This window comes from Pterocles gutturalis, unplaced genomic scaffold, assembly GCF_000699245.1.
Source record: "Pterocles gutturalis isolate BGI_N339 unplaced genomic scaffold, ASM69924v1 scaffold5941, whole genome shotgun sequence".
In the NCBI taxonomy this organism is placed as follows: Eukaryota; Metazoa; Chordata; class Aves; order Pterocliformes; family Pteroclidae; genus Pterocles; species Pterocles gutturalis.
In genome coordinates, this window is record NW_010100170.1 from 1 (window position 1) to 10,235 (window position 10,235).

The 10,235-nt window shown below is 39.6% G+C and overlaps 1 protein-coding gene across 1 annotated transcript; it reads left to right on the top strand.

The window, feature by feature from the left end:
* Positions 1–1,186: 1,186 nt before the first annotated feature.
* Positions 1,187–8,044, top strand: CEP95 (centrosomal protein 95kDa; the record flags this gene model as incomplete). The annotated part of the gene is made up of 12 exons (XM_010078615.1): positions 1,187–1,308; positions 1,620–1,746; positions 1,926–2,037; positions 2,826–3,004; positions 3,278–3,370; positions 4,231–4,381; positions 5,191–5,351; positions 5,538–5,612; positions 6,107–6,259; positions 7,308–7,454; positions 7,544–7,615; positions 7,688–8,044. Coding segments are annotated over 12 exons (1,569 nt in total), but the record flags the coding sequence as incomplete, so codon positions are not given.
* Between the last annotated feature and the right edge of the window lie 2,191 nt (positions 8,045–10,235).

Sequence of the window (10,235 nt, forward strand, 5' to 3'; positions counted from 1 at the left end):
TCTACACTTGCCCTTGTTAAATTGCATTTGTGGAAGTTCAGTTAATGTTTAATTCTCCTGATATTTTGTGGCACTTCTGGGCTTTTTTTCCAACCTGCCTTTGGCTTGCTTTCTTCAATATACAATCAGTGACGCAATGGTGTTAGACTATGGCTGTGTACAGTTTAAGTCACGTCAGTTCTTTCTGGAGGTGGTTGCTTACAAGAAGTGCCAGTACCTTTAGACTTCTAATTTATCACAGTCAACCAGTTACTGGTTATCTTGGTTTTAGTCAAAGATGTGTAAAACACAAGAATACAGTCCTGTCCTTTCTCCAAAGTGTATCAGTATTGTAAATTAGTATGAATTTTGGTTTTCTGGGGTTGTTCAGACTCCAATAAAATTCAGATTTTGCTCCCTTCCTAAAGATCACTCAACTGCCTGCTTGTATTCTTTCATTTTACTTCCTTGCATTGTCCCTTGCTTTTCAAACACTGAATAATGCAAAACCCACAAATTGATCAGCAGGATGCCATTCTGCACTTGTAGAAACATGTTTGTGTAGGAAGTTCCTTTCTCTGGAAAACACTTCTTTTTGCCTCCTGCAACCACAAGAGGTACTCACAGACTTCATTTGTTCCAGTAGTTTCAACAGCCCTTACTTCTGCATTGTCTGTTTAAAACATTGTCTCTGATGTATGATGCGTGTAGATGCATTCCAACCCTGAACTGCTCCAGTTCAGACAGATAAGTGGCAGGCAGTACTAACCCAGAGTCACTAAATGGCATAAGGACGCAAGTGTTTTCTTGTAGTTGGTGAGTTGCAGCTTAGTCTGCACTGGGTGAGAGGCAGCGTACTGGCATGACTTGGCATTGATCCCAGGCTGATGAGGTCGTATGTAGGGATCCTCACAGAACTTAACCTAGACCTTGTTCTTCCGAGTCAGTGGTTTAGCTGTAGATTATTTTTGAACTGATCTATATTTTTGCTAGTCTATTTCTTTGAACATCTTTCTATAGGACACTATCTTCAGTCAAGGACCTGGACATATAACTACTATAAAAAAAATAATATATATAATCATAGGGTTTGAGATAGTTCTCCTATAAAAGCTGTTGCAGGATCTCTCTACTCACATGATCTATGGTATTTCTGAGCTTTACTGTGAAGATCTTCATCTGAATTTACTCTTACTCGTTTTCCTAGGTTCCTCAGGCATCTGGGACTTCTACACCTGCTTCCTCTTTACCTCAAGAACTCTCACTACATGCTGAACCAGTAACACAGACGCCAAGACCTGAATCTAGATATCTGCCTAGAAAGAAAAGGCAAGTTCAGTTTTTCAGTACTGAGCCAAGCTAGCACTTCCATACACATGGCCACCCAGGGCCACCCCCCTCTAAAGTAAAATCTTTTCCTCCTTGGCAGCATGACAGTGAAAGATTAATTTTAACAGAAAGATTTCCTGTTTCTTCTGCTATATATGCATATTTTCTTAAACATAGTTATAGGCATTTACACATTCAGCTTCTACTTCATCGTATAAAAATGCGCTCATGCAAAAAGTGAACTAGAATTGTACAAGGTAGTTTCTTCAAGTTTTTAGAATAGAAATGAAATCTGTTTTCTGTTTTAACAGATACGAAAGTTCTACCACAGATTCACTTGAAGAGTCTCTTTCCCACAGAAAAACAGAAAAGCTATCTGAGCAAGAGCTTCACGAAGTGTCAGAAAAACTCTCTCGCAGGTTAAATGAACTAGATTTAGTAAGTGAAATCTATTTTTTGTTGTATCTGAGCAAGCAAGCCTTAGTGATGATAGTGGAGAGAACCAGAATATAAATGTAATACTGATGAAAAGGGTATCTGCAACTAACAGCCGACTATAGACAGTTCTAAATTTTGCATGAACTATGGAACCTGACCCCCCCATGTCTGTCCAACAGATGTTAAAGAGCGCTTTGGGTGGGCACACCAGGGAAGAGCTGACAGATGAAGACAACCTGTCACAGCACAGTGACAGTGTCATGGATTATCGCCGAAGGAAAGCTGAACGAGGTAACGATTCTTATGCCACTTAAGTATTAGTATGAAAAGGAATTTATAAAGAAATCCTTCTTGTGTAAAGCTGATACACTGAACCACTCACAGTTAGTTATCACGTTTTGTATTGTTTGTTCAGTTATATTTTGTCTTAGAACCGAACCTGAGCAACAGTAACAACTACAAATAAGTTCCCATTTAACACTTAAATAGCTATGGTACTAAAAATACAAGGCAAACGCAGGTGCAGTAAAAAACCCATTAAGTGGGGGAGGGACAGAACACATGCTCAGGGATAGGACCGTGATTCTCAGGTGCGGGGCTGTGCACAGTGCACTGCACTGGAGATTCCTCTGTGCTGAACACAGCTGTGTATCTAGTGTCTTACAAACATACTGAGCAGTGTGTGTGTTAGTGGCAATATGGTTAAATAACCACCCTGTATATACAGCAGGCTATCAACCTGTCCTATAGCGTGATCTAATCCACACACACAACATCAGATTGCAAGATGGAGCTGTTTGTGACCCTGGCATATAGACAGTCTCTCACCTTGAGCTACCCTCAGCTGCTTTTTCCTTTCCCATCTTGAATATCTCCTGCCACCTTTGCTATTATATAAACCCCCAAATTCATGATTTGGGGCAGCGATAATTCTAAAGGCAAAGGCTTTAGCTTTTTATGATTTGTGAGAAACTTTTTGACTCTTATGCTATGTGTTTTGGGGGCTTTTTTTCCTTATGTTTGGCAGGAGGGTTTTTTTGTTTCAAGTTAGATACTCAATGAATCACCTTTCCTTACAGACATACCACATTTAAAGTACCCAGGCAGGCCACGATCCCTTTCTCCATCCTCACCCTCATCTCAGCATCAGCTCTTTTCTGAGCTGGAAGATAAGCTTCGCAGTAATGGAACAGGCCAAATAAGGAAAATGCGCAGCCAGTTGCAAAAAGAAAGGGATGAAAGAACAAAAAAAGCAAAGGTAATTTCTAGGTTAGACCTACTGGTCATTCTTACCAAGTTATACTAAAAGCATTAAAACTGAATGCTCTTAACGGGGGCATCTGGCCCACTTCAGTAATTTTTAACTGTTGAATCTGCAGACTGCCGAGGAAAAGACATCAACTCCAAATTTTGCAAAAAGGGAAGTTTAAAGTGGAAGAAGTTACTTTGACCCATACACTGAACAAGCTAATGAGGTGGCCATATGGACTGATTATTTTCTCTGAAAACTCCACTTATTTTTACTTCCTAGATGGTCGCTAAAGCTTATGAAGATGAACTAAGAATTTATGAAGCGAGGGAGAGGCTTAGACTCTCCAGGCTCAGAGAAGTCATCAAGGAAACGGTATGTGATCCACTACAGCGATTATTGGTTGTGTTTTGGTTTTTGTGGGGCCTGTTTCTTTTTAAATTTGTCTAACATGATCTGTCCAGACGCTGGATATGTCTTTTGGATAAAAGAACTCTTTGACTTCCAGTGTCATAGTCACAGCACTGCATGCTCCTAAAGTGGCAAACAGAAGGACAGCTTTTCCTCAGAGGGAAATCCAAGGGACAAGTAGTTTTAGAATTTAATGCCTGCTCTCGAGGGTAACTTAACCACCATGCTTCTCCCATGAAGGGGTAACTTCAAGACACTCAGATTTAAAGAATTAAAGCTGAGTGAGCAAGTAGATAACTTCCATAGACCGGCCTAAACTTCTGCACAGATGGGCACTTCTTCCTGCGCACACATCCCCAACAGCTAGCTTAAATCTGCTTAACATTGTCGTGGTCTTTTTTAACTACTCTAAAAGCTGGGTTTGTGCAGGGATGATTCTCTAATGTAATGAATATGACAAAGAGGTTTTTGCTATTTTCTTCCATGCTAGTGGAAGAGCAAAGAGAGCCTCTGTCATACCAACATCGTACCAATGTGGGCTGCACCAGCCCTTCCCACTACCTGTGCAGCAGCCGTCCGTAGGCTGCGGCAGTAGCGTTAAGTGCTGCAGAAGACCTGACATTATGCAACAGTGAGGTTTAACCTTTATTTGAACCCTGACCTGAATTTGGTAAATCTTGGCCTTCTGGAGAATCCAATTCAATATGTCCAAATTCTCATTCTAAAGTTTTAAAGACATTTAAGTTCTGATATCCAAACTATGTGATCTATCAGTCTTTCCCTTCTCCTACCTGTTCTCCATCTGTTTTACATCTGCTCCTAAGGAACAAGAATACAAAGAAAACATCTTTAAAGAACCTCCAAAAATGCCTCGGCCAGTGAAAGTTTATTCTAGAAAAACCACACCTCGGAATCCCAAATACAGCCAGTGGATTCCAAAACGAGGGACTGTGAAGCCAAAGAAAGCAGCTCCAAGTAAGAACTGCAAAACTATACTTGGTGGAAAACTGGCATCTTTTGAAAGCATGTGTTGAACTCCAAGAATAAAGGCATCAGTCCAACATATACCAGTCAGCTGTAGCATTTTCCCCTTCTTATGACCTCTGTATGTCTGGATTTTTGTTAGGGAAGATAATGCTTTACGTAAATGTAAACCACCAATGCACAATCAAAACTGTGATTTTTGCTACCTCCTTAAAATCCCTTGGATTATTTTCAAAGCTTGTTTCCATTACTGCTACTCCTATGCTTGCTCCACTGTAGTCTGAGCTCAGTGGTTGTTTTTTTCTTGGTGGTTTTTTTTCCCCAAGCATGTATCAGATTTAAAATTGGACCTTTAGCTTGAGTAGGCTCAACAGAGCAGAATCTGTGAATTGCTATCGTCTTCCTTTCCAGACCCTGCCATGGTGGTGTTAACACTGCCACTGGTTTTGCTGAGCAAGTGATGCTCCAGGAACAGCCAACATGCAACTTAGTCTCTGTTTTGGTAAATGGTATTGTGTATGCTTACATGAAATCATGAAATAATGCCTGAGCTATAAAAGCAGTTCTGCAGCAGAAAAAACAAACACACGACAAAAACTTGGGATTACTTTCTCTGCTGCTGTACTGACAGAGTGATGTTATGTCCTGCTGGGTTTAGCTTGACATCATAACAGCAGCGTGGTAGTTGTGTAGTGTTCAACCTGAAATATTTCATAACCTTGGCTGACACTGGCTGGAAGAATTTACCGCTAAATGTATTCTCCAGGAATTTATTACTTACATCTGTCTTTACCTTGTAGTGAAAGTAAGAGACAATGACCTCCTATTCCAGCTACTGGAAGAGTTTCCCCACCTGCATATTTCCCACCAGACTATGAACAAAATGTGGCAGCAGCAGCTTGCACAGACTGAACAACTTCATGCAGCTTCTGGCAGAACTAGACCAAAACTCCAAAATGAAGTGAGCATTCCTATTCTTACCTTCTGAGCAGTCATCAGTTTGTACTGCATGACAAAATAATAATAAAATCATCCTGACTCTGTGTATGCAGCATAGATACAGAGGGACAATGTTTATAGTTCCTACACGCAACTGCTTGTCCTGCAGGATGATGGAAGTAATTAGCTTTTTTTTTTTAACCCCCAGGTTCAACAAGCCCTGAAGAAGCACGAGCTTCTTGTTGCAATTATTAAAAAAGACCAAGAACATAACAAGAGACTGGTATGTTCTTTGAAGGATATTTTTTACATAATACAAAAATTTCATGTTGAACTAGCTAGAATGCATATTCCCTGGTCCATGAAAGTGGCTTTTTACAATTTTATGCCTCTTTAGTAGCTTGGTCTCAAATGCCAGATAATCTGTCTGTTGTATGGCTGCTGGGGTCATGGGAATGGAATATTATTATTACTCTAGAAGTGCAAACAAATTCTAAGAATGTGCAAGAAGGAGAAACTTCAGGCTCCTGGTGTTGCTGTTAAAAACACCAGCTACCATGGCAATGCTGACTCCTTAATTGTGTAGTGCTCTTGATGGCACCAGTTTGCTAAATCAGGGGTGAGTAAAGCTTTAAACCATAAATGCAGTGGAAAATAGGGGTAGAGAGAAGGTCCTTAGTGAAGGACCCTATTTATTTAACAATGATTAACAAAGCTTTGCCTGCAGCAGTATCTGTTGGAAGCTTGGTGGTCTTACAGCTACTGTTCTCCATTTAGCAAGAATTTAAGCAACGTATCTGCCGGCAGAAATGGGCTCAGAATAAAGTGAGAGAGAAACGCCAGCAAATTGCGCGAGCCAGGAAATATTATGAAGATTACCGGGTTCAGCTGCGTGCCAAGATGATGCGGGCTAGGACACGGGAAGAAAGGGTAAGTACAAGATGTCTTGCTCTGCAAGTGTGGAATTCTTTTTTTGTGCTGTCCAGTAGTTCCAATAATGGTACAAGTGGACAGAGAGCAAGTTATGTGAACAGAGCATTGGGGCCAGGATTAAATGGTTGGTCAGTCAAGGCCACAGATGAAAAGGTTCTTTCTTTGGAAACACTGATACAGTTTAGGGCAAACGACTGTAAAACAAGAAAGGAACTTGATGGGGTTAAGAGAAGGAGAGAAAGTGAAGTATCAGTATGGAAAAACAGGGCTGGTAACATGAGAAATTGGGGAAATGGGTTTTCAGAAACAGTAGGATTAAGAAGTTGTTCCTATAGTTACTATCCAAAGAAAACAATCTAAATCTTCATTTAAGGAAACTGATCAAAAAGAGAGCTTTGTTGTCCAGTTATGTTTGTTAAACAAAGTGGACTTTTTGACAGATATGATCTGGACATCAGAGCCAAGGACAGCAAGTGGAGTTATTGCCCTTTCAGAACAGTGTATCTGCTCTTGCACCTTTTAAAATACAAGACTAGAGGTTTAGTGCATAAGCCACTACTAGAGATTTGAGAACTGTTTGCCTCAAGCTGCACCGGAGCTGGGAACTGTTCTCTTGTATAAATGGAAAGCCTGAGCGCAGGGTGGATTTCCTGCAAAGAAGGTCCTGAAGTTCAACAACAGAACGTAGGGGCGGCTGGAAATCACCGTGTGTGTTCAAAGACTCTGGCTTGCATTGTCAGGTTGTCTGAATTATTTTTAAAATGTAATACACACTTGTGTTCTAGCCCCTTTCTTAGTCAAATAGCTGACATGAAAAAATTTATCTATCAGAATTTCCGCTAAATGAATAATACAAATACAGCTCAGCTGCCTCTGCCCCACCATTACATATGGAACTGTGTACTTGGTGATGGGCAATGACCTGTCTTCCTGTGATCACCATTCCATCAGGAGATAAAGCAGCTGAAAAATGTATTATTAAATGTAAATGTATTCTTAAAAGTTTCTGGGAAAGTTTAAGGTTTGCTTTTTTAATTGTTGGTAGATATTTAAACACTTATTCGAAGAAGGCTTAGAAATTCAGAAACAAAGACTGAAGGATCTGAGAGCATATGCTCAAGAGAAGCGTGCTGAGCAAAGGAGAGAGCATCAGAATGAGTTGGAGTCTATGGAGAACTATTACAAAGATCAGGTAAAGCTTAATCTGCATCAAAGACTTAATATTTTTTACACTGCATCTCTTCCCTTTCTTTAATTGGTTCAACTGAAACATGTGTTTAGTTTTCCATGCTAGCAGAGGCTTTGTCTCGAGAACGCCAAGAAATCCAAACCAGAGAGAAAACACAAGCGCAAGTAAGTATTTTGAATTTTGTGTAAATGTCTTTTCTTTGTATGTCCTGTGGCTAATGTCTGTACTTTCTTTAGGCGCTACAGAAAGCCAAGAGAGAACTGAGATCAAGGATGGAAAAGGAAATACAGCAACTGCAAGCAGCAATAATGCAGAATGATGACGACACCTTTTTTCAAGAACTAGAAGCAGAGAGACTAAAATCTAGACTTCAGATGGCTTCCTTTCAGTACAGCAAAAGCCGTCTCTTGTAAGACTTATAGTAAACGTAACTGCAGTTCTCTCTGGCTAAGATGATGAGAATCTTTGAAAGCTGCTGCAGCAGCAAGGTGGTGTGGGGCTGTTTTTCTCTAAAAGCATTGTGACATGGCAGAGGTGCTGCTGCTGGGATCTCTACAGCACTTTTATGATCACCAATAAAGTTTTTAAACTACTTTCTACCTTCTTAGCAGGGCTGAGATGATGTTGAGCTCAAAGGAAGTGGGATGAAGTCAGGGTGCTTTAGTGAAGTCACCTTAGTGCAGCAGTTGAATGCTAAATCTCCTCTACGCCTGTGCTGGTTCTGTTGTTGCTGGCGCTGAAAAGCTGCAGTTACACCATTAGCCAGAAATCAGTGGACTGGAAGGCTCACAAAGGACAAGAAGATCGTTCTTTAAAAGAACATCAGTGGTTCAAGTTTCCTGTGAAAGGACAAGTTAGAGCGTGCCTGCAATAAACCTGGCATAAAAATCAAAACAGCGGAGGGCTACTCGCTCCACACCGTACTGTGTTTGCAGTTTTGGTGTTGCTGGCTTGTTAATGGCAAAGCATCTCAGGTTCTACTTCCTGTGCTACAAACACACTGGAAAAAGTAGTTTTAAATAGAAAACAATGAAAATTGCAATTTTTAAGTAGTTTATCTTGGTAATGTGGATGAACTAAACTGAATTTTTAAACAGGCTCTAGTAGAAGAGTTCTTGCTTAAAATTGCATAAACATACAGGAATCAATTGCCCTGTATATACAATATTTAAAGCTTGCCCTGAGATGGTGCCTCTTATGGAACTAACACCACTCTCAGTGAGTTAAGACTCATGCAGTGCGAAGAAAGAAAAAAAAATTAAAAAAAATAAACAGAAAAAAAAGCCCCCAGCAGCTGGAGATGCCTCCTCTACAGATTAAACACAACAGCTGGCAGTTAGAGCATGATCTACTTCACTGAACAAAACCCAAAAAACACAACAAAAAACCTCCACAAAACAGAAAACCACACCCTGACTTAAACCATTATCCAGGGACTTGCTCTAAGCCAGGCTAATTGACAGTCTTTATCCAAGGGACAATATTTACCAGCTCAGTTGTGCAAATTTAACAAGTATTTACCAGCTTTGTTTACCTTTTTTCCTGCCTTAAGGAAGATGGTTTAAGGTTTGCTGAATTTCGAGAGGAGACATCCGTTCACCAGTTTTGAGACAGATGCACACCGTGACACTAAAGCCCAAAGTCAGACCCTGGTTGACTGAACATTCAGCACAATGCTGAGTGGTGTAGGTAACAGACACCAAGTTTTAAATATTTTCTCCTGAAACAAAGTTGAGTTACTTAAAAATGACATTGTTACTTTTTAAAGTAAATATTTAATTAAGAAAAACTTAAAACTTTTAAAACCATTGATGCTGTGACAGTGCAAACAGCATACAATTTATTGCTCAACTTCTGCATGGGTACATACATTAAGTACTTAAAAACCATTTTATACAGATTTTTTTTTTTTTGTTAAAGCTCATGTAACAGCTGGGTGAAAATACAATGATACCAATGCTAAAACACACTGTAATAAATACAATGGCAATGATAAACTAAGAACTGTCAGTTTGTGGAGGAGTAATTACACTTGTATAAACTAATTACAACTACAGACAAAAGCTCTGAGGATGTGGTAGAGCCAGAAACCTACTACATAGTGTAAAGTACAACCAATGGCACCTGTTAACTAAATGGTGCTGTTTAAAATCTGAAGCAGTTGGAGCATGCTACATTAAGCTGTATGATGCATACTTATGGTACAGAAGCAAAGCTTTTACTTCCATCAATGCAGCCAGTTTAAACGCACCAGAAGTTCAATACAGATGTAGTGTTGTAGAACGAGAATTTAAAAACGGCTTGTGTGCTCTGGACTTTAGTACAACACAAAAATTTGGTACAAATAAATCAGTTTAGGGAAACTGAAACTATGTGCAAAAAAAAAAATTAGAATACATACTGTACAAAGCACCATTACAAAACTCTTTACACCGAGAAATTAAATCCTCTGAAACTCAACTGTGTACTGTATATTTGAAATCTACAAAAGTCACTGTTCATAATTAAACATTCATCATGAAAAGCAACAGCATAAAACCATGATGTGACATCTCTCTAAAACAACTAAAGACTGGATAAAGTAAAACTCAGTAAGAGGGACACACTGAAATAAATATTCACATTAATCATGGGGTGAAAGTCCAAGGTTAAAATGCAACATTAGGCTTAGCACCTTTTTGAGGGGAAAGTAGCTGACATGATCTTGAAACAAAATTTTGCAAAGGAATCAACGCTTGAACATTTTCAGATAACCACCTGACTAGGCGATGAGGTGCTTTAAAG